Here is a 25,030-nt window from a genome sequence, read left to right as displayed (position 1 = left end):
TGCTGGCCTAAGGAAAGTACTGGTTTAGATACTTAGAAAAAGAGAAAACTAAAATTTAGGAATTAAGAAAAAAGCAGGTAAAGCTGAAGTCAGAAAAGGAGGAGAGATTATCACAGCAGAATCTTGAGGTGAAGGAAGATGAGCAAGAGCAACCACGAACGAACCCCAGAACTACATCCCCCCCTTTGATTAACAGGGCAGCTGGTTTGTGCTTTTGGCGTGATGGAGATAATGAATAGAATTGATAGCATACAAAGCTGGGTGTTTCACTGGCAGTTTAAGAAATACCAATCCAGGGGCACCTGGATGGCTCAGTGGGTTGAGCATCCCACTCTTGATTTCGGCTCAAGTCATGATCCCAGGGTCGCGGGATTGAGCCCCGTGTTGGCCTCTGCACTGGGCATGGACCTGCTTAAGATTCTTTCTCTTGCCCTTTGCGCCTCTCCCCCCACCTCTTCCTCAAATAAAAAAATAAAAATAAAAAAATAAATAGCAATTCAGTTGCATAGAGGAAGTGAAATAAAAGTTAATACAAAGACTCATTTTACTTATGGTGAGAGCTAGGATGTAGGAGTCTACTTCTATGTATCAGGTCAGAACAGCATGACCTCCTCGGAGACACATCGTCTGTAACAACGCAAAACAAATTTAAAACTCTCATTGAAATAGTGGGAAGGGAGATCATGACAAGTTTCCAACATATATAGAATAATAAATTCAAATTAGTTGCATACAACTTTTATTTCTTTTTTAAAATTTTTTTATATGTTTAATTTTTGAGAGAGAGAGAGCATGAGCAGGAGAGGGGCAGAGAGAGAGGAGACAGAATACGAAGCAGGCACTGTGCTGACAGCTCAGAGCCTGACATAGGGCTCAAACCCACGAATGGTGAGATCATGACCTGAGCCAAAGTCAATGCTTAACCAATTGAACCACTCAGGAGCCCTATTTCTTAAATGAAATGTATGGAATTTCATTTCTATACTCTTACAGATCATGAGTGCTGCCTTTATGTTTTACTGTAATGAATATGTAAAATATTTTAAAGGGTATCATATATTTCTTGTGACCTCAGTTCTCATAACCATATTTATTTCACAATATTTTAAGTTCCTCCATCTGAAATTATTCTGCCATGGGATTTTCAGAAAACTAATTTTCATTGTTAGGGAAAAACTATTATTATATATATAGTATGTTGTTACATGTTATATGATTATATTATTATTATATATATACACACATACATACAAACCATCCAACCAAATTAAAGCCATGATAATTATCAGATTATCTAGTTTGAAAAAGTAGTGTCTAATTAAATATTCGACTTCTTCCTCCTTTGAAATGAGTCATATTCTAATAAGAGCTTAGCAACAGGACGCCATGGAAAAGTCACTGAAACATCTACCAATTTTTCTTTTGCAGAGATAAGTTAAATGCTTCTATACAGTATATTTTGGAAGTGACCACCATGTTTCCACAGAGAGGCTCTTTATATGGTGGAACTGAAGTCACTATTATGGGCGTGGGGTTCAGCACAATACCGACTGAGAACACTGTGCTCTTAGGTAAGAGTTTCATCCTCACCAAAGAGCGTTATCCCTTTTTCTCACTGTAAAGGATGTGCTTATAGGTGCTGAGTTATTACACAAATACTGTTCAATCATGGAAATGTTATTTTTCTATTAGTGTATAAAAAGTTAAGTGTGGTTAAGGTAGTAAAGAGAAATTGAGTAACTTTTTTAATTTTAATAAATAATTTACATTTGATGCATATAAAACACTTTAAAAAGCTAAGGTCTCTGTTGTAAAAACAATCAGTACACAAACATGATAACTATCAGAAAAATATCAGAGATCCTGCTACATAATGTGGAGTTTTTGTGGCGCCTTTACTGTTTACTACTTATACTTCATTTCTATATTTTACAAAAAATATTTGAGAAAAAATTTCCCCCATCTTTTTTCTTTCTAGGGTCCTTCCATTGCAGTGTGATTTCATCATCAGAAAATGTCATAAAATGTATTCTTCATTCAACAGGGAATACATTTAGGATTACCAACAGTGGAGAAGATTCAGGTATCAGCCAACATTTGTATATTGTAAATAATGGAAGCACTTTACCCTGATATTGATTTTATTTTCATTTATTTAATACTTCAAAGTATTCAGAGAATAAATATTGCTATTTCTTTCTATAATTGGTCAGTAATTTGTCTATACTTTATCTCTTTGACATAGGGGGCTACATATAGAATGAGCCAGTGGTAGACTTGAGTCTAAAACGCTAGACTACAATTGCCAAGATGAGGAATCACCATTCGATTTTATTGCAGTCCCAAACCTACTGTCTGTTGTTTGTTATTGGTCATAGGTCCCTAACTAAATATTCAAATTGACGTTATATAGATTTTCACATGCCTCTATGCCTGAGAAAATTATGTTTAAAAAATTGACCATAGCTTTAAAAAAATATTCCATGTGACATTTTTGAACAACTTGTTATTGACTTTCTGATTTTTTTCAAACTGTTTCTTGATCATCAGTTTTGGAGGTGAGTGGCTTATTTTTTTCCTTAGCTTCTCATGATCATACTTTGCATTATTTCTGTTTATTTTTGTTACATGTTTAAATTATGCACATAAAAAATTTAGGATGTTAGCCTAAAAGAGTTTTTTGCTAGTAGCTGTACAAAAATGCAATATTTGCAAAGATAATTGTTGAGAATTTTTACTCCTTTTCCTTTTTTCTTTTAAAAATGTGTCTCAATTCTTGCTCCTAGTACATGGATTAGGTTATGCCTGGTCACCATCAGTCTTAAATGTATCTGTGGGAGACACAGTGACATGGCATTGGCAAACACATCCATTTCTCAGGGGAATAGGATACAGGGTTTTCTCTGTATCCAGTCCTGGAAGTGTAATTTATGATGGCAAAGGATTTATGAATGGAAGAGAAAAATCTGCATCAGGTATGTTTCCACTTTGTTGAATTTTGTGTTATGTTTCTTTTTCCTAGATATAATAAAAGGATATTGTTTATATTTAAAATACTTTTGTATAAATAATATGTATAAATACACAAATGATTTATTTGACATTATATTGCTATAGTAAAAATATTAAAAATTTATAAACCTATTATAAGTGAATGTAAGCAATATATTTTGTATATCAGAGATGATTTCTGATATCAGAAATGTCTTTCTTCATTCTGGAATAACCAACCAATTGAAAAAGTATTGAGATAAGCAAAATACAAAGAAAACTGGAGTATGTTTTAATCACACCAAACTAGTAGCAAGTAACAAACTTCTGTTGATTGGAATCAGCTTTAAAATCAGTATTTCTCCTAGAACAACTCAGTGTAAAGTGTACTGTTATATATATATAATCACTTTGAACTTTTGCTCATGAACACAAAGTATTGTTTATTTTTCACTGTATGTTGAGTTTTTCTTTAAAATTTATGCCATACTTAATGTGGTTTTCTAGAAAAATTAATGCTGGCTCTTGTCTTCCTGGAATGTAATTTCATTATACAAGATGGTTCTTTTATAACCAGTGAATCATTTTTTTACTACTTCCTGTTGAAATGTCATGTGCATGAAAAATAATAAACCTGTCATCTGCATGTGTGTTTGAATGATCATTTGAAATTTCTTTTTGAGGATGCATTAAGTGCTTGTATTTATTACATACAATCTTATTTTATGGCAGGTTCATTTTCTTACCAATTTACTTCACCTGGAATCCATTATTATAGCAGTGGGTATGTTGATGAGTCTTGCTCTATTTTTCTCCAAGGAGTCATTAATGTTTTACCAGCTGAAACCAGGCACATTCCCCTGCACCTGTTTGTGGGTAGCACTGAAGCTACATACGCTCCAGGTAAGAGGGTTAAAGATGGAAACTCTGTTACTCCAGTGACCCAGGGTGTATGTGACCTTTCTGGAGGAGGAGGCTGATGACTAGGTCTAACACTGCTTCTGTCTCTGACCAACCACACGACCTTGAATAAATCTGGACTGTTCTAAGACTGGAATTTGTTCTATAAAATGAGGCCCATGTTAATGTTGTCCTACCATTCTCCCAGAATCCTTGTGTGCCTCAAATGAGATGTAGTGTGAAGAAGTTCTGACACTCTGAGGGCACCTGGATGGCTCAGTTGGTTGAGTGTTGGCTCATGTCATGATCCCAGAGTCAAAGTCTCCAGCCCTGCATTGGGTTTCACACTGAGTATGGAGCCTGCTTGAGATTCACTCTCTCTCTTTCTCTCTCTCTCTCTGTGTCCCTCCCTCCGTCCGTCTGCCCCAGTCATGCTCTCTCTTTCTCTCTCTCTCTCTCTAATAAAAAAAAAATGGGCCACCTGAGTGCCTCAGTTGGTTAAGCATCCAACTCTTGATTTCGGCTCAGGTCATGATCTAATAGTTTGTGGTTCCAGCTCCATGTCAGGCTCCGTGCTGATAGTGCAGAGCCTTCTTGGGTTCCCTCTCTCTCTCTTTTCTCTCTCTCTCTGCCTCTCTGCCACCCACCCCCACTCACACTTTCTCTCTCAAAATAAATAAACTTAAATAAAAAATAAGGTTCTGACCCTCTGTATGTGCCCCAAAATATATTAAGATGTGAAATGATGTTATTGTTTTATTTTCCCTATAGAATCTGGCTTTAGAAACATTGAAAAGGAAATTATTTTTATATTCACTTTTCTCTCTTTACTGCACCATCTTTGTCCACGTCTTTATTTTAACTTTGTATTGCCTGAGCCCGTCTTATCATTAAAACAAAAGAAAAGAAAAAGTTTTAATGGAATATAAGCCACCACCATTAAAATAAAGAGTAATGCATTCTGAGAATGGTTCTTGTTTTAGAATATTTATACATGACTTACGGGTAGTTCTTTTTATCTAAAGGACCTGTGAGTTTGCACTTGGGAAGCTCTGGGACAGACTGCCTAGCAACAGAACCCCAGTGTGGCCTGAACAATACTGGGGTTAAAAATTCAGATAGATTGGTCTTTGAGCTTTCAAGTTGTTTTTCACCATCTATAAGCAACATTAGTCCATCTGCTGGAACACTACATGAATTGATAACAATTACTGGATGTGGCTTCAGTAATCTCACATCTGCTAATAAGGTAAGAATATAATGATCTCCTTTTTACTACTGTGTACTCAGTAAAAGGAAAATGTTTCATCCATAACCTCATAACATAATTCCTAACAGCTTTATTGCAATATAATTCATATACCATACAATTCACCCATTGAAAGTGCATAATTCAATAGCTTTTAGTATATTCACAGAATTGTGTATCCATCCCCACACTCAATTTTAGAACATTTTACCTTAACCCTTAGACATTATCCCCAACCTCTCCAACCCTTCTAGTCCCAAACAACCATTATTTATTTTCTGTCTTTATGAATTTCCCTATTCTCGACCTTTCTTATAAATAATTGAATAATGTATAAATAATAGAATGATAATAATAATAAAATAGAATGTATAAATAATAACGTGGTCATTTGTGACCAGCTTTATTCACTTAGTGTAATGTTTTCAAGGTTCTTCAATGTTATATACTATGTTTATCAGTGCTTCATTCCTTTTTATGGCTGAATAATATCCCATTATATAGTATACACATTGTATTTATCCATTTATCATTTATGGGCATTTAGATTGTTTTCACCTTTTTGGCTATTATGAATAATGTAGCTATGACCATTCATGTATGGTCATAGTTTTAAGATTGATCCGAGAGATGCTTTAATCAGCCCCCTAAATCAGTTTTATGAGGAAAAAAGTTTGCACATGATTAAATTTTTAAAATTCAGTTGCTGTTAATATAAAATTTAAGTTCACTCCAGAGTAATGTATTGACTTGTTTCCATATTCATCTTACTTTCAGGTTACGATTGGTAGCTACCCCTGTATTGTAGAAGAAAGTAGTGATAATTCCATTATTTGTCATATCGACCCTCAAAACTCAATGGACGTTGGCATCAGGGAAATTGTCACATTAACTGTCTACAACCTGGGCACTGCTCTCAACACGCTGTCCAGTGAATCTGATGGGCGTTTTGTACTTTTGCCAAACATCGACATGGTGCTGCCAAATGCAGGATCAACTAGCGGAATGACCAGAGTGACCATAAAAGGCTCTGGATTTGCGGTTTCTTCTGCAGGTGCAGAAGTCTTTCTGGGTCATTTGCCATGTAAAGTTCTGTCTGTAAATTACACAGCCATTGAGTGTGAAACATCTCCCGCTCCCCAACAGCTGGTGAAAGTGGATCTTCTAATACATGGAGTGCCTGCCCAGTGTCAGGGGAACTGCAGCTTTTCATACTCAGAAAGTATCACTGCTTTCATAACGAGAATCCTCCCAAACTCCATCAAAGGACCTGGAGAAGTTCTTATTGAAGGACACGGTTTTGGCACTGCCTTGGAAGACATTGCTGTTTTCATTGGAAACCAACAGGTCAGAGCAATAGATGTTAATGACAATAACATCACCGTGCTGGTGAGGCCTCTCCCAGCTGGACTTCATCCTCTTAGTGTTGTGGTGGGAAGTAAAGGTGTGGCTCTGGGGAACCTTACTGTTAGCAGCCCAGCAGTTGCATCTGTCACACCCACTTCTGGAAGCATTGCTGGTGGAACTCCTTTGGTGATCACAGGAAATGGCTTCTATCCAGGCAACACCACAGTCACTGTTGGGGATGAACCTTGTGAAATTATTTCTGTCAACTCCAGTGAAGTCTCCTGCAGTACCCCGGCAGGGATGGTTGGGAGGGTCGATGTGAAGATCTCCGTTAATACAGTTGCTTATCCACCTCTGTCATTTACATACACCTTGGAGGATACTCCGCTTCTCAGAGAAATTGATCCAAGGACAGGTACTCCAATGCCTTCCTTTTATTGTCTTGATATGATATTATCAGTAATATTTACTAGTGTAGAAATGGAATAATGTTTATCTGTGATTATTAAGATGTGTTCTTAGACAATCCACTTAACTCAATTAATACATGGGATTTGAGTTCTGTGTAGTTTCCATTTTGTGATTATTTTTTGCACATTCATATGATGAAATTTTTAGTCAAATTCCAACTTCTATTTTGAAACAAAATCCCCATTAACATGACCTGAATTTCAAAATGAGGAAGAAATAGATGGGTATCTATGAGTTGAATTGATAATTTATGTCATTAATGCTGGTATGGCACAGGAAACAACTGTTAAAATTCAGGGGTAGGTGATCTTACTAAACATTGAGACTTTTTCTATGTATCTTGTTTCCATGAAGCTACAATTGAATACTAACTTATTAACTCAACAGAGTTCTTTTTAAGAAGGTAATTGGCCCATTCAGATGGAAAAAATATTATGAAATAAGATTTGCATAATGATTTAGCATAACTCATTTTTCTAAGCTAAGAATAGATTGAGATGTCTTCTTAATTTTTTTTGTCATTATTCTATGCTGTTTCTGATAATCTTCAAGGTGTTGGAATGCTTATCATCTACATAATGAATTCTGGAGAGGCAGCTATAGTGTAAAGGTGACAACATGGCCTTGATGCCTAGGTTCAAATCTTGGTTCTTCTAATTTATAGTAATACAACTTCGGACAAATTTTTTTTAAATATTAGTTTTCTTATACATGCAAGTACCTACCTGATAAGGTTAAATAAATTCATTCATAAAATGTAACTTAGAATGGCAACTTTAATAAGAAAATAATTAAATGTTAGCCTTAAAAATTTTTTTTTTACCTTTATTTATTTTTGAGAGACAGAGACATAGCGTGAGCAGGGGAGGGGCAGAGAGAGAGGGAGACACAGAATCTGAAGCAGGCTCCAGGCTCTGGGTTGTCAGCACAAAGCGCGACGCAGGGCTCAAACTCACAAACCGCAAGGTCATGACCTGAGCCGAAGTTGGACGCTCAACTGACTGAGCCGCCCAGGCACCCCTAAATGTTACCCTTTTAAAAGGCTATTTAAAAATAATCTTTTTAAGTTTGTATTACCAGAAAATGTGCCAGGTTTGGGTAAGATGTATTCTCTCCCTTCAAGAAGTTTGCTAGTGAAATTTTCTTTGATACATTAAGTTTTCTCATTTAGAAATTTTTTTTAAAGCGAACATTAATATAGCAATAACATACATTTCCCCATGTATTTGTAATCATTGCAAATGATGAATTGGATATTGGCATGTGTTTGTATTTCTGTGAGCCATTTCTGTTCCATCTTTTTGCCTGAATGTATCCTTCTTTAAAAAAAAAAAAAGGTTTATTTAGGGACACCTGCGGGGCTCAGTCGGTTGAGTCTGACTTTGGCTCAGGTCATGATCTCATGGTTCATGAATTGAAGCCCTGCATCAGACTCTCTGTGGTCAGTGCACAGCCTGCTTTGAATCCTCTGTCTCTCTCTCTCTCTCACTCTCTCTCTCTGCCCCTCCCCCAGTTGTGCTCTCTCAAAAATAAATAAAACATAAAATAAAAATTAAAAAATTAAAAATAAAGTTTATTTATTGATTTTGAGAGAGAGAGAGAGAGAGAAGGAGAGAGACAGAGAGAGAGGGAGAGAGAGAATCCCAAGCAGCACAGGGCTCAAACTCTTGGAACCTTGAGATCATGACCTGAGTCAAAATCAAGAGTCAGACTCTTAACATACTGAGCCACCCAGACACCCCTGAATGTCTCTTTCAAGCAATGTATTTGAAGTTATGGAACTTGCAGACAAGTGAGAACTGAGCTGCTTTATTTACCAAAGAGATAGGCAATAGATCAAACTTAGAACAACACTTCCATTTGATAGGTGAAAATGCTAGACAAAATTAAAAATTTAAGACTAAAAAATCATTTTTTTGGCTTGTATCTTAAAACTATTCCTAACATGAAAGATCTTATTAATTTCTGTGGTCTTTAAAATGACCATTTAAATGTCAGTGGTCTTTACTATGGTCAGTTATATGGCCATTTTTACCATTACTACTTGAATTAAAATCAGCCTACTATTTGATGACTCTATGTGTAACAAGTTATGTTGGTTAATATCTATTCACTTATTCTTTAAATATGAAGGCATTCATTTGGATGAACTATGAAAAATTCCATGTGTTTAATGCCCTTAATGCATTTTTGTGAAAAGGAAGAAGGATTGAAGTACTTTGTTCTATGTGCATTTATTCAAGGCATCAACATTCATCTATAATTCTTAAAATTAATTCCTTGTTTCTGTATTTACTATCTTACCTATCATAATTTGTTTATCAAGTATATATATTGAAAATATTTAAATTAAGAAAAATAATCCATCCTCAAAAGAGTTGCCAATATCAGGAAAGTACTAAAAATAAAAAATTCTAATCCTCATTCATAAAATATACTCCAACTCACCACCCCTGCTCAGACATTCATACTTTTTTTTTATTTTGAGAGAGAGAAAGAGAGAGAGAGAGAGAGAGTGAGAGAGAAAGCATGATCAGGGGAGGGACAGAGAGAAAAAGGGAGAGAGAGAGAATTCCAAGCAGGTTCCACACTGTCAGTGCAAAGCCTGACGTAGTTCTTGAATCCATGAAGCACAAGATCACGGCCTAAGCCGAAATCAAGAGTCAGACACTTAACCCACTGAGCCACCCAGGTGCCCCAGACATTCATACTTCTTAATTCTGAATCTTTTTCTTCTCTTTTCCCCTCTTCTGCAGTAGCCTGAATTAACATTAACAATAGCAGAATAACAATGTGCTGGAAAATAATGAATGTTGATATAATTTATAGTAAATATACTATAGATTATAATATATGGTATAGCCAAACTTTGTATTTTGTTAATATTTTTTTAAGCTTTAAAATACTGGATATTATTTTGTTTATGGAAGTAATTAAGTATATCTTTCAATGCATAGATAAGTACTGGATATATTGTTTTCTTTTTTTTTTTTAAAGGTCCACCAGGAACCCAAATTCAAATCACTGGATCTAATTTTGGTATTGATATCTTGGAAATTTCCGTGATGATAAACAACATCCAGTGTAATGTAACCGTGGTCAATGATAGTGTATTGCAGTGCATCATTGGAGATCATGCTGGTGGCACCTATCCTGTCATGATGCATCATAAGACAAAAGGCTTTGCTGTGTCCACAGTTGTATTTGAGTACCCACTTACTATTCAGAATATTCATCCAAGCCAAGGTAGCCATGAATGTGTAGGAACCTACAAATATTTTATATTGTTTCAGTAAACACTTAATCTTCAGTAAACACTTCAGTAAAAAAATTATTCTTTAAACACTGCTAAGATTTGTAGTTCCTATAACACATTGAAGATAGTTTGGTTTATCCATCAAATAAGCATGTGCATGTATCAATGAATCACTTCAAAATATTCATTTACTGCCTATATTTCTCTTAGTGTTAACATAATTTTATAAAATCATATTTAGACGTCACTGACCTATAATTACGAATACATAAATATTTTTTTCTATTTGAAAATTATTTTAGTGGTTAAAGAAAGTATATTCAATGTACTCTTAATTAAATAGTAATTTTGCATTTATGTTTTGACTACTCTGAAATTCCTTTTGACATCTCTGGTAAATAAAATTTTAGTTCCTAGAAGTAGTTGAAATAAATGACAGGATGTAATGTTTACTCAGTAAAGGTTTTAAATTAATACCATCAAAAGGAATTCTGTTGCATTAATATAATATATACTATATAATTTCAGTTCTAAGAATCATTTCATTTATTATAATTTACTTCCATTTCATGTTTTGAAATATGTACACAGAGGAGGTTTTCATTTCATTAGCTGTGTTTCTCCCTTTTATTTTTCTTTATTAGGGAGCTTTGGTGGTGGTCAGACCATGACTGTGACAGGCACTGGGTTTAATCCACAGACCTCAACTATATTAGTGTGTGGCTCAGAATGTGCAGTTGACAGGCTTAAATCCGATTGCACAACACTATTATGTAAAACTCCACGTAATAATGGTAAGTAGTCAGAAAAAAGAGTGGCAGTCTCTGAGAAATGGTTAATGTTAAAGAAATCAGAGTCTAAATTTCTTCTTCTAAGATTTGGAGGCAATTGAATCACCTTTATGATTGTCCTCATTTAAAAAATTTTTTTTTAAATTTTTTTTAACGTTTATTCATTTTTGAGAGACAGAGACAGAGCGTGAGTGGGGAAGGGACAGAGAGAGAAGAAGACACAGAATTCGAAGCAGACTCCAGGCTCCGAGCTGTCAGCACAGAGCCCGACGTGGGGCTCGAACTCACAAACTGTGAGATCATGACCTGAGCCGAAGTTGGACGCTCAACCAACTGAGCCACCCAGGCGCCTCTGACTGTCCTCATTTTAAACAATTTCTGTAGAACTTTGTTTTCTAGGTTTATATGTCTTTCAAGACTCATGACCTTTGGGCTAGATTAAATTGTTTATAATAAATTGTGGTTTTTCAGTTTATCAGGTAAACTGAGCATGCCTAATGGAGAACACATTTTTAATTCCTATTGAACTGTTAGATTTCTGTTAAAGATAAGATAGTATGGTTATGAGTGTAAACCATGATAATGCATTGCCGAGATTCAAACCCAAGCTGTGTCTTTGGGCAGGTTATTCAACTACTCTGTGCCTCAGTTTCCTCATCTGTAAACTGGGAATAATCACATTTTCCTACCTTATTATTGTAAGGTTTAATAAGTTAATGTATGTAAAGTGGATGGAATGATATCTGAAACATGAGATGTGATTTGCTGTTGTTATTATTATTACTCTTATTTATTTTTATTTGGTGGTTAAGAGCCCGGGCTCCCAGGAGCCCCTGAATTTCATCTTTCCACTTACTGTGTCACCTCAGTTAAGTAACTGAACTCTATTTCAGTTCATGCATCTATTAAGTGGAGATATTATTAACCCTAATTCTTGGGTTATCATATTATTGTGAAGTTTAAACATCTGGTATTTTAAGTACACAACACATTTTAATTATCCAGTGAAATTTAAAATGAAACAAAAGGAATGCTCTAGGTGAATAAAAAATATGGTTTATACACATTCAAAAAAATTTAACAAAATTTGAGAAAGTCTTTATAAACATTTTTACTTCTTCTCTGACTTTTTAAAAAATGTTTATTTTCGAGAGAGAGAGGGAGACAGAATCAGACAGAGTCCAAGTGGGGGAGGGGCAAAGAGAGAGGGAGACACAGAATCCAAAGCAGGCTCCAGGCTCTGAGCTGTCAGCACAGAGACAGACGTGGGGCTCAAACCCACGAAACATGAGATCATGGCCTGAGCCGAAGTTGGACGCTTAACCAACTGAGCCACCCAGGCACCCCTGACTTCTTAAACAAAGAATATTGAAGAAAATATAACACTTTTATGAATGAGCTTATTTATCATTTCAACATCAGTTTACATGCTGATTTTTTTTTAATGCAACAGTGCTGTCAAGATTTGTCGAGGTTTTTGGGGCTGTCTTGATGCCAGCTCTGCTTCTTTGCACATTTTCGTACCAGGTGTCTGTGTTCTTTCTGTCTCTTAGCTCACTTCCAGCTGTCAGTCCTTGCTGCTCTCAGCCTGTGTGTCTTACCAGTTCTCCCTCCCTTCCTGCTCTGATTTGTGGTGTCGCATCCTCTAGCGCTGGAAACCACAGGGAGGTTTATAGCATCATCTACAGTAAGAGTCTCCAGGAAAGGGTCTAAGGGGTTTTCTCTTTGACTACATGCATGAATTTTGAGATTTTTTGGCTATTGCTAGAGATCCTTATTAATTGAAAAATAGCCTGTGTATATTGGAAGTGATTACAGGAAAAGGAAGATGTTATTGAAAATGGGAGTTTTGGAAATGAATAAGGGCCTGATGGCAGAACTGTCCTCAGTTCGATCCTCTTCTCATAGGCAGAGGACCTGAGCAAGCCTGTGAAGTGAGTGTGGTCAACGGGAAGGATTTGTCACAGTCCACGACCCCTTTTACGTATGCCATGTCACTGACTCCACTCATCACGGAACTATCTCCCAAGAGAGGCAGTACAGCAGGGGGCACCAGACTTACGATCACGGGATCAGGCTTCAGGTACTGTCTTCACACACAAACATCGGTGTGTATAAGCTCAAGGCATCACTCTTCCTTTCTCCTATGCAAGGACAGTGCTTAAAATACTCACGTAATGTGTACCCGGTATCTGCTCAGAAGTCATGCTTGAGGCACATCCTAGTACTAATAGCCAACATTTATCAACTACTTACTCCATGTCAGGCACCTTCCTACCCCACAGAAACTTCCTGCCTTACCATCTTAGATATTTTTATCCCATTTTATGGCTAGGAGACTGAAATTAGGTTAAATAACTTGCCCTAAATCCTAGTCAGACCCCAAGTATAAATCACATCTTGTTATGTTTCCCCCACTATCTCATCACCAACCATGATCTGCTTCACTGAGTTGATGAAACATGTCTTCATATATCATGTCCATTTCATTGTAAGTGGCCGGATTCCTTCTTCCTAAACATATTCATTATTTGGCTCAAATTTATATACTGCACTGTCATTATTCTTCAAGTGGATAAGGCTGACTTCAAAACCGCAGATCATTTAAATCATAGAAGGCAATTTTAATTTCTCAAGTACTTAATTTCTCAAGACCTTGGACTTGAATTTTTACATGGATATTAAATTCTGAAGTCTTTGAATTTAGTGAAAATATCACATAAACAAAAGGATCCCTGAAAGTCTCTACCAAAAGAGGCTCTTTAGAGACCAACATGGATTCTTTCAATAAATTGAACCCAGGCAATTTTTCTCCCAGCACTGGAATGCCTGCTAATTTGTACAGCTTTATGTCCTGTCTTCTTAATCTCTGTTTACTTTTTTCTTAACACATAGTTTGAAGACTTGCTATTGAAAAAAGTGTCAGTCTGCACTTTGATGGATCATAGAGTAAGATCATTATTTTTGCAGTAGTGCGTATCATTAATAGGGTTTGAAAATGTTACCTAGAAATTTGAGGGAAGAAAGTCAATGTTTTGTTTGTCCCCTTTTTTCTTTACAGTGAAAATATGCAGGATGTTCACATCACCATAGCTGAAGCCAAATGTGATGTTGAGTATTCCAACAAGACGTATATCATCTGTGTGACAAATGCCCACACCCCTTCAGGGTGGGCTCCAGTTAACGTCAACATCAGGAGCAATGGCATGGCCAAACTGGTAAAGGTGCTGTTGAGTATAGTACGAATGACAGTAATAGAAAAGTAGAAGAGAAAGGAGAAATAGAAAACATTATGGGAGATGGCATAATTGTTAATGGACTTTTTACTCTGTTAATGTCTCCAAAAAATAACTGAAATGTAACTATGCTAAATTTAAAGTAACATGTTTTTGTTGCTTGTTATTAATATTTTATGATTTCAGGTTTTTACTTATTCTGGATTGTAGGCTAATTGGTAATTGATTTTTCACTTTATAATTATTGTGAAATAAACCAACAGACAGCTGTGACATGTTTAAAGTAGATTAAACTTGGGGCACTTGAGTGGTTCAGTCAGTTAAGTGTCTGACTTCAGCTCATGATCTCACAGTCTGTTAGTTTAAGCCCCGCATTGGGCTCTGTGCTGACAGCTCAGAGCCTGGAGCCTGCTTCAGATTCTGTGTCTTCTCTCTCTGCCCCTCCCCTGCTTGCGCTCTGTCTCTGTCTCTCTCACAAAAATAAATAAACACTTAAAACTTTAAAAAAAATTCAGGTAGGGGCGCCTGGGTGGCTCAGTCGGTTAAGCGTCCAACTTCGGCTCAGGTCATGATCTCGCGGTCCGTGAGCTCAAGCCCTGCGTCAGGCTCTGTGCTGACCTCTCAGAGCCTGGAGCCTGTTTCAGATTCTGTGTCTCCCTCTCTCTCTGACCCTCCCCGCCCCGTTCATGCTCTGTCTCTCTCTGTCTCAAAAATAAATAAAAGTTAAAAAAAAAATTAAAAAAAATAAATAAAAATAAAAAATAAAAAAAATCAGGTAGATTATACTCTGTTACTAATGAAAATGTTTCCTGGTTTAGGTTCCTTCTTGTTTGAGAAATTGAATGAATCATTCTGATAAAACATCTGTATTTAAAAGCTTCTCGTATTTTATTACAGGATGATGCTGACTTCCTGTATGTCGATGCCTGGTCGTCCAACTTCTCATGGGGAGGAAAACCTCCCCCCGAGGAAGGGTCTCTAGTTGTTATTACAAAAGGACAGACAATTTTGCTGGATCAAAATACACCTATTCTGAAAATGTTGCTTATTCAGGGTAAATTTCTGAAAACCTACTTATTAGATTCTGTCTATGGAATATTTCTGTGAATAAAATTTAGTTAAAACTCATGATTATGATTATTTATAGTGGTATGATGTTTTTAATGCAATATGGAATACTGTGTTTTTTAAATTGAACATTATAATCCATTTGTGGTATGCTGTTATTTAGTGTGTTGTAACCATAATCTTTTGATGAAATGGAATGGAAAATATCAGAGTGTCTTGCCTTCTTATGGGTAAGCACCTTCTAAAGTTAAATGTTGTTTTGCGAAACTTTTGTTTCAATAATAATGTATGTGCATGTGCCTATGCCTCTTCGCGTGTGGTGAATCACAACAGTAAAAGGTATTTCCCATTCAGAAAAGGACTGGTATAGTGGCCCCCAGGGGTTATAAAATCAGAGAGATTTGCTAAATTCTATACTAAATGACCACCCCAACTCCCATTGGGTGCCAGGTTGTGACTCTCACTTTTGTCTTTCAAACTACTTTCATTGTACTTGGACGTCTCTCTGCTTCTTGATATTCCATTAGTACAGAGGAGGAAATAACCAGAACTGTTACAACTACATGTAAAAGCAACAATATTTGGTGAAAGTAAAATGTTTTGGGCTTTCAGGTATCAACTTTGCCATAATGGCTTTAGCTGCTCAAAAACCTTTGTGTTTTGTTTTTGTTTTAACTTGCAGGATAATAGTGTGTTTCAAGTATTTGAAGTTATTAACTCTTGGACCTTTGGACAAGTAAAGTTTTATTGTTGACAAATTTACATCAGTCTCACAAAAATATATCTCAGCACATTCTTTAATAATGCTAATCAGGCTATAGGTGTTGCTGGTGTAAATTAGTGGATAGGAGTTCAGAGCTAATGTCAGCATTGTCATGATTTCTATAAAAAGTGCTTTTCTTTCATTTTTAGTTTAATTTAATTTAACTTTTTCTTTTCTCTTCTCTTCTCTTCTCTTCTCTTCTCTTCTCTTCTCTTCTTTTCTTTTCTTTTCTTTTCTTTTCTTTTCTTTTCTTTTCTTTTTTAGAGAAAGAGAACACAAGCAGAAGAGAGGGGCAGAGGGAGAGAGAAGGAGAATCTTAAGCAGAATACATGCTCAGCATGGAGCCTAGTGCAGGGCTCAATCCCATGACCCTGGGATCATGACCTGAGCTGAAATCAAGAGCTGGGCGCTCGACTGACTGAGCCACCCATGTACCCCTAATTTTAATTGTCTTTGGCCTTAATTTATACTTTGAAGACTTGTGTTTATAGAACATGTAGCTGCACTATTTAAAAGCATAGAAAATAACAGTGGTCAAAGGAAAATAATCTGTCTAGGGATTTAATTTTCCATCAACTCTTGGGTCTTGTCTGAAATTTTTGTATTTTATATTGCTAAAGAGCTGAAGTTAAAGTGGCATGCATAGTGATAGCAGATAAGAATAAGAAATTAGGGCTGGCTCAGTCCGTTCAGTGTCTGACTTTGGCTCCGGTCATGATGTCACGGTTTGTGAGTTTGAGCCCTGCATTGGGCTCTCTGCTATCAGCACAGAGCCTGCTTCCTCTGCTCCTTCTCTCTCTGTCCCTGCCCCACTCATGCACATGCCCGCTCTTTCTCTCAAAAATAAATAAACATTAAAAAAAGAATAAGAAATTAAAATTTTATGTGTAATTTAATAAATAGCTTTTAATAATAATTTCCTTTGTTATATTTCAAAATTGTATGGTTCACAGGTGGAACTCTAATATTTGATGAAGCTGACATTGAACTCCAGGCAGAAAATATTCTAATTACAGACGGAGGCATTCTTCAGGTATACGAGAGAACCTGATATGGAATCCTTGCTAACCTCTCTCCATCTCTTTGTAAAATGCCGCTTGTAAAATGGATGGTTAATTATAACAAGCCCTCACAAGTTTATCTTTATGTAGGTCTCCATTACTAGTCTAAAATCCCCTTTTTGGGAAAATATCTTCCAGAGTGTTCTTGTGCTTTTAATGGGAAGAGAATAGCATACTATCATAGAGCCAAATTTTAAATAGAACAGAAAAAAAATAATAGCTCTGAAATGTGGCTAAAGTCAATCAGTATCCTTTCCAAAGATCTGACTAGAAAATGTAAGGTTTATCTTCTGGAATAAAGATACTACAACTGAGCAATCAATTTCTCAAAAGAAAGGGTTACTTTTTAAGTGGTTAAAACTGTGGATATTGACTTTTAACTTTCCGAATGATGCTTGTGAAATCCCTTGCAGATTGGGACAGAAGCATCCCCGTTTCAACACAGGGCGGTCATTACCTTGCATGGGCACCTGCGATCTCCTGAGCTCCCAGTATATGGCACCAAAACTCTGGCCGTGCGAGAAGGAATCCTGGATCTGCATGGTAGGGCAGCCAAAAGGGCTCAGGGAATTGGTCCAGGAGAAACTAGCCAGGAAACAAGGGATAACCCTCCTGACAACTCTTTAAAGGAAAACTTGCCAAGCTTCTCCTGTCTTTACATGTCCCCTCTTTGTTCCTCTTTATCTCTGCCCTCCCCTTATCCAGGGCAGGCCAGCCCTTCCTACTACCAAGACTCACAACCCAAGTCACTCCTGGGGACACCGTTCTGGATCTTCTCTACACCGTTCTGCTTCTTCCTTTGTATGTGTTCCCACAACACCTTTTGCCTATTTCAGCACCTACCAGAGTACATAGTGATTATTACTGCTTTCATTTGTCTATATACCAAGGCATTAAGTCTGGAAGCAGAAGATTGTAACTTCTAATGTTTGTATTTTAAAATGGGCTCTTTCTAAATATATAAGTTTATAGTTGTACTTCTATATGACTATATTCTGGAAAATTACCAGCAAATAAAAATGATTATGATCATGTTTGAGGTATCAGGCTTACTTATTTAAAGGAAGCATGGTGTGAATCCTTTTTATGTTAAAGTCTTCTATATTGCAATAATCTGTTTCTTTCATAAATTTAGAATGTATAAACACAATCCCTATTATGATAATAACTGTCACCCTGCATTGTGCTAAATAAATATCCTAATGTAATTTTCAGAAGTTTACACATTTCATTTGTCTCTAGATTATCAATATAAGCAATTTATATCAATAATGGCAAAGGTAATAGGCCTCTGCCTGTTTTAACAATAGTATCAAATCACATTTATATTGTGTTTTTATAAAGATAATTGTTTTAAATGCAGTATATCATTGCAGAAGGATGATTTTTAGTTTTATAGATCCACACATGTTATCATAACGTAATTGTTACTTTTATAAAGCAAGCATTCTAAATATTTCTTTTTCTTTTTTGAGAAAGGTATAAAATGCCAAGGTAAAATGAACCTTTCCAAAGTTGATTCAATCCAGGCAAATATGAAAAATACATAAAACTCTCACTATGCAAGAAAACACATCTTTAGACATACTCAGTCTGGGGGCACCTGGGTGCCTCAGTTGGTTGAGCATCTGACTTCAACTGATCATGAGGTCATGATCTCATGGTCTGTGAGTTCAAGCCCCATGTCAGGCTCTGTGCTGACAGCTCAGAGCCTGGAACCTGCTTTGGATTCTGTGTCTCCCTCTCTCTCTGCCCCTCCCCTGCTTGCGCTTTGTGAATCTTTCTCTATCTCTAAAATAAATAAACACTGATTTAAAAATTAAAAAAAAAAAGAAAGAAAGACTCAGTTTGTCTGTTGGCTCCAGGTCTGCCTGTTTCTGTGATCTGGACTCGTCTGGCTCATACAGCAAAGGCGGGGGAAAGGACTTTGATTTTACAAGAAGCAGTAACTTGGAAACCAGGCGATAAGATTGTAATCGCAAGCACAGGTCACAGGTATGATGTCTTCTGGGCATGATAACTTTGATTTAGAATGGAGATTTTTTTTAACTCTGCAAAAGAGGGATGATCCAGAAGGTCTACAACTATTTGATTTAAATTTGAAACCTCTAATAAAGAAATATAAATACCAAGTACATATTTGCTAAATGTTAACATCAGGTTGAACACCACTGTGTTGTTTTAATTGGTTAATTTCTAATAGGAAAAAGTATAAATTTGAACCTATAAAATGTATACTAATGAAATATTTTAGTTGTCTTTCACAGATAGATTCCCATGTAAGATTTTGCTTGAAAAAAGCATTCTGCTATTAAGTCATTTAAAACCTCTGACTTAGAGCTTTAGCTAAATACATTAGTGAATGCAAAAATGTAAACGAGCTGCTTTATTTGGGGTCACCAGAGAACACGGTGTCAGGCTGCTGGGGAACTGTTTCATATCTTACAGTCTTAGCAGTGGTTCCCATGGAGCAAGGTTGTTAGTAATGATTGAAACAAAGAGAAGAAATTATTACAGATTGAGTGGTGATTAACACGACCTTTTACATGTCTGACATTTTACAATTGAAACGGCCTATGACCCTGAATTTCTGCTTAATTATATATTAGCAAACGAGAAATAAAAAGAATAAAAATAATACAGCTACACCAAGAATATTGGTGGGGAAAGGGAGCAGGAAGAGCTTTATTTTTGCTTTATTGTTCAAATTATGGGTAATAGCAAAATTGGGTATGGCCGTGCTTATCAGGTAACAAGTAGTAATTTATGGTAAGAAACGACTAAATTATGTTAAGGTCGTGACTCAATTTAGAATTAAAATTCAAGATGGCATTTTGATTTTGCCATCTTCCAAGTTAAAAATAGACTTGCAGATGTTAGGAAGAGTTAAGTATATACTTAGCTTTATAAGTGTCCTTTTTTTTCCTGCCTTTGGAAGAAATTTTAATTACATAATGGCAAAATAAAAAGCAGCAAAATGAGAGGGCTTCCGAGTAGAATAGAAGGTTCTTGTTTATAGCTTTTCTGTGTGAAATAACAGGGTAAATTTAGAATTTAGCTTAGAGATATTTAATTTTAAGGAACAAGAATTAAGAAGTTTCCCACCAAACTGAACTCATTGTTTACTATTTCATTCATACGTTGTATTTAAGAATTTGTAAAAGCAAGTGGTTGAGAAAACTACTAAAATTAGTCAGCCTGGACCCATTTCCCAGCAATACCACTTGCCAGGTCTGCAGCCATAGTATTTCATCTCTGTACTTCAGGAAAACTAGAATGCTAATAGTGTCTATGTCAGAGTTATTGTAAGAATTAAATGAGTTAGTATGTGTAGGCACTCAGAGTGAAACTGGCTCAAAGTAAGTGCTGTATAAATGTTAGATATTATTACAAAGGCATAAAAATTGTGTTCAGGTGCACATAACATATTAAAATGCTTTGTAGAACCTTCTTTTCTAAAGAAATCTGTGTCATCTGAATCCAAGAGAATTTGGGAGAGGCCATCCTAAATCCCTTTTCTATATCGCCTAAGGGATCTTATGCTCTTGGTATACCCTTAGCTCAAGCATCATTAATCCTCACCTCCCCATGGCTTCCTTTGCCCACAGTTCCTTCTCTGAGTCTTTTGTACTTTGGCTTTCTCCAACCACTCACTGTCTTGAAAAATAACTTTATTCTCTTATCTTTTCTAGCTGCTTTCATTTTGCTTAAAAAAATGATTAATTTGCTTAAATATTATGCCCATTTTTTTCATTGCATTTTTGTTATCCATTTTTTCCCCTTAAGCCCTTACAGTCTAGTTTTGATCTTCACAAAAACTTTCCCAGTGACTTTCTGACTATCAGTATCTGTCACTTCCTGCACATCACCAAGTTCTTTGGGTCCTGCCCTTGAAATGTCTCTTCCATCAGCTTTCCCTGCCCTTAGTTTAATTTAGACTCTGTCCCTCACACCTGGAATATTACATCACCTTCCGATGTGGGCTCCACTCCTCTATTTTCCTCCCCTCACTAATTCGTTCTGCATTAATCTGTTAAATCAATCAAACACTGTTCCTGAGTTGTGACAGGTACTGTACTAAGTGCTCAGCACACAAAATGACTTAACCTGTGGGTGCCTTACCTGCAGGAGCAGCCTGGTAGTGGAAAGGATGAAGAAGCAGATAGGAGAGCCACAGCAGACATGATGGGCCTGCAGTGTGAATTTGGTGGGCACTGACAGGGCATGAGATAGAGTGTGTTGGGAATCCAGAAGAAGGGCTGGGAAAGTTGAGAGAGGTGTTTTTTTACCCAGTTTGCATGTGACGTTGTCATTTGAACCAGTATTTAAAAGAGGAAAAAGATTTGCCAAGGGAGAGATGAGTCAAAAGGGAAGGTCAGGAAGACACAGAAATAACTCCCCTAACCTTACCTCTGTTGAAAACACCAGTCACACACTTCGGTAGATAATATACAATCAGGCACGGGCACACACGTCTCTGTAAAGTCAGGGGTACTTTCTACTTGGCATCCTTCGCTCTGTGCCTAGAAAACCAGCTAGACACTCAATAAATGTTTGCTGAATGAATGAATACATGAGTGAGTATATTATAGAATCGAGAGGTCCTTTCGCTGTGGCTGGAATTGGAGGTGTTTTGAAGAAGTGGTAGAAATAAGGCTTCATATACTTCCCCTCAGTCTTGTCTTTTCCCTACTCAGAAACTTCCAATGGCTTATCAACCTCAGCACTGTTGACACTTTGGGCCTCACAAGTCTTTCTTGTGTGGGGCAGCCCCTTGTGTTATAGGATGTTTAGAAATATCCATAGCCACTCCCCACTAGATGCCAGTCGGACCCCCATTTGTGACAGCCGAAAATGTGTCCCGGCATTGCCAAATGTCTCATGGGCAGATATAATCATTCGCAGTGGAGGACCACTGAGTGTGATCTTCAAAGTTTTAAGTGAATGGCTTATGTGAATACTTTATAGGAATTAGTCGAGTTCTCTCTAAACAACTGCAGCACTGGGAACATATTTATTTAATTGAAATGCATTTGTAAAATTTGCTCACTCTAAGAAAGAGTTAAACACCATTTTCGAATTCCTCTTCAGAATATTGTAAGACATTAAAAAATTTCCTAGTTTATAGAGGGAGTGTTCAGAGAGCATAAAACAAATGCACTGAAACAAGATTATGTTGATTTAGATTAATCTGGAAAGGTTTTTGTTGAAATTTTTACAGACACGGTCAACGAGAGAATGAAAAACGCACCATTGCATCCGTATCTGCTGATGGCACAAACGTAGTGCTCACTGACCCGCTGAATTACACACACTTAGGAACCACTGTCACACTCCCTGATGGAACTCTGTTTGAAGCAAGAGCAGAAGTTGGAATTCTCACAAGGAATATTTTAATAAGAGGATCTGATACTATGGAGTGGAATCACAAAATTCCAGCATGTCCTGATGGATTTGACACTGGTAATTTTAGCAACCTGAGTGTGTCAGCTTGTAAATTGTTTGCAGACATTGTAAAAGTGCTCCCTGGGAGAAAAATCACCCCCAGTTAAAAACTGCTGTTGAAAGAGCATACTAGGTTATGCTCTAGTACTAAATAAACCTCAAATGGCATTTCTCTTTAAAATGAGAAAGGTTTATTTCTCACTCAGGCTGCACGTGTCCAATATGTTCATTGTTATGATTCTAGGATATAGGCTGATGGAGACTCCACCTCAACATAGGCCTCTGTGATCTCTGGGACAAGGCAATGGGATGGCCAGGGAGTCAAACAATAGCAGTTAATCACTTTGGTCCTGAAGAGATGTGTCTCTTCCACTCAAGTGTCATTAGACAAGAAATGATTCCATAGCTTACCACAGTTCTTATATGTGTGCCTGTGTGTGTATGCATGTATATATAGAGAGATGATAGATAGATAGATGCTTTTATGTAATAAAAATACCATTACAATATGATGTATAGTTAAATATTAAGAAATATGGTTTAAAGATAGACTTCAGTGGGTTATATTAGAAAAGGCTCCCTGGATTCAGTGTCAAATAACCTACATTCTGATTCCAGTTCATGAAACCTAATATCATCCTGTTTAAAATAAGAATATTTCCTGTTCTGCCCACTTACTGTAGTTACAGGAATTAAGTGGCAATATGCATATTCTAGTGCTATACAAATATAGGATTTGCATTATGTTAATCTCCAAATATTGGGGCAAAGCTTCAGAGATAGTAAGAAAAAATATCTTTATTAGTATTAATTTAACCAGTCAAATATTTATTTAGTATCTTTGAAAAATACTGTAATAGGTACCTTAGAGAATGCAAAGGTGAACGAGATAGAGGAGGAAATGATGTGAATGCAAATAATTATATCCCAGGATGAGATTAAAATTATGTATGAATAAAAAGGTATAATTAGGTATGGGGGATCTATATAATTAGAGGATTTTGCCATGGTTTTTCTTTATAATATCTTAAAAAATATTTTTCAAGGTGAATTTGCTACACAAACATGCTTCCAGGGAAAGTTTGGAGAAGAAATAGGAAGTGACCAGTTTGGAGGCTGCATTATGTTTCATGCTCCTGTCCCTGGTGCTAGCATGGTAACTGGAAGAATAGAATACGTAGAGGTAAGATGCATTGTTAGTAAATCACAGTGGTTTGCCGAAAGTTATCCATGGCAGTGACTAAGCACTGAACTCCTGCTGTTGACCAGATGCTGCTTATGATCTGGTAGAGGAGACAGAGAAGTAAACAGACAATTTTGATACACCCAATTATTCACCCATTTAATCATGCCAAAATTTTGTTTCTTTTTCTCACACCCCACATAAAATTCATCAGCAAGTTCTACCCACACAGCCTACAAAATATAATGACCTGCATCCACTCTCCCTCCACTACTGCCACCCAGTCCCTCACCCAAGCCACCATCCCCTCTCATCTGGACTACTGATTCCCTCCTAACTGATCACTGTGCTTCCACCCTTTCTCCAATAGAATCTCCATGCCACAGCCAAATAGACTTTTTAAAGTATAAATCAGATCTTGCTGCACCCTGTTCCAATGGCTTTATGTTACACCTAAAACAAAAAGCCCAAGTCCTTCCCATAGGACCCACACGATCTGTCCCCCAGCTGGCCTCTGACTTTATCTCCTGTGACTCTACGCAGGCTCATGCCATGCTAGCTGCATGGGCCTCCTTGTGAAGCACATTTCTGTCTCAGGTTCTTTGCATTTGCTCTTCTTTTTGCTTGGAATTCTCCTCCAGCAAATGCTTGTATGGCTCACATTCATTTCGGTCAGGTGTCTTTCTCAAATGTCCTCCCTTAAGAGAGGCCTTTCCTTACTGTCTTTATTTGAAATAACTGCCCAAACATGTTTTCCTTCATTTACTCATAGCTCCTGACATATATATATATATATATATATATATATATATATATATATATATATATATATATATATATATATATATTTTCAATCTCTCTCCCTAGAACATAAACTCAATTAGTTCAGAGATTCTGTGTTTCTGGTTTTCTACTGATTGTCCTGTAGCTGAAACTGTGCTTGACATACAGCAGGTTCTCAACTGATTGTTAATGTAACCAGTTTGTGAAAAAATGAATAAATATGCAAGTTATCCCCAGGAGATTAGGAGCCCCTCTGTAACTTACTCATATTCAGTCTATATAATCAAAATTTAGCACAGTTTTTATCAGATGTTCAGTAAAAGGGAGGAGGAAAGGAAGGATGAAATGATGGAAGGAAGGGAGGGAGGGAGGGAGGGAGGATGTGTGTGAGAGAGAGAGGAAGAGTAAAATCCATAAATGTATTAAATTGGAGACACCCAGACTGCAAACAACGTATTGAGGGTGGTAGAGGCAACACCTGTATCT

At 36.6% G+C, this 25,030-nt stretch overlaps 1 protein-coding gene across 6 annotated transcripts in view; it reads left to right on the top strand.

The window, feature by feature from the left end:
* PKHD1L1 (PKHD1 like 1) overlaps nucleotides 1–25,030 on the top strand; it is a 157,540-nt gene that overhangs the window by 63,816 nt on the left and 68,694 nt on the right. For 3 of the 6 annotated variants that reach the window (XM_053208108.1, XM_053208110.1, XM_053208106.1), the window contains 16 exons: nucleotides 1,429–1,571; nucleotides 1,979–2,083; nucleotides 2,787–2,975; nucleotides 3,724–3,894; nucleotides 4,917–5,140; nucleotides 5,918–6,902; nucleotides 9,956–10,204; nucleotides 10,859–11,008; nucleotides 12,914–13,088; nucleotides 14,067–14,229; nucleotides 15,139–15,295; nucleotides 17,026–17,105; nucleotides 17,547–17,676; nucleotides 18,999–19,128; nucleotides 22,355–22,596; nucleotides 23,625–23,761. In XM_053208108.1, coding sequence (XP_053064083.1) covers nucleotides 1,429–1,571; nucleotides 1,979–2,083; nucleotides 2,787–2,975; nucleotides 3,724–3,894; nucleotides 4,917–5,140; nucleotides 5,918–6,902; nucleotides 9,956–10,204; nucleotides 10,859–11,008; nucleotides 12,914–13,088; nucleotides 14,067–14,229; nucleotides 15,139–15,295; nucleotides 17,026–17,105; nucleotides 17,547–17,676; nucleotides 18,999–19,128; nucleotides 22,355–22,596; nucleotides 23,625–23,761 — 3,430 coding nt within the window. The remainder of the gene's footprint in view (nucleotides 1–1,428; nucleotides 1,572–1,978; nucleotides 2,084–2,786; nucleotides 2,976–3,723; nucleotides 3,895–4,916; nucleotides 5,141–5,917; nucleotides 6,903–9,955; nucleotides 10,205–10,858; nucleotides 11,009–12,913; nucleotides 13,089–14,066; nucleotides 14,230–15,138; nucleotides 15,296–17,025; nucleotides 17,106–17,546; nucleotides 17,677–18,998; nucleotides 19,129–22,354; nucleotides 22,597–23,624; nucleotides 23,762–25,030) is intronic. The other 3 variants (XM_015070425.3, XM_053208107.1, XM_053208109.1) reach the window with 2 other exon arrangements.

Source organism: Acinonyx jubatus, chromosome F2 (genome assembly GCF_027475565.1).
Source record: "Acinonyx jubatus isolate Ajub_Pintada_27869175 chromosome F2, VMU_Ajub_asm_v1.0, whole genome shotgun sequence".
Taxonomy (NCBI): Eukaryota; Metazoa; Chordata; class Mammalia; order Carnivora; family Felidae; genus Acinonyx; species Acinonyx jubatus.
Note: the sequence above shows the minus strand (reverse complement) of the source record. Positions and strands in the feature narration are given on the sequence as shown.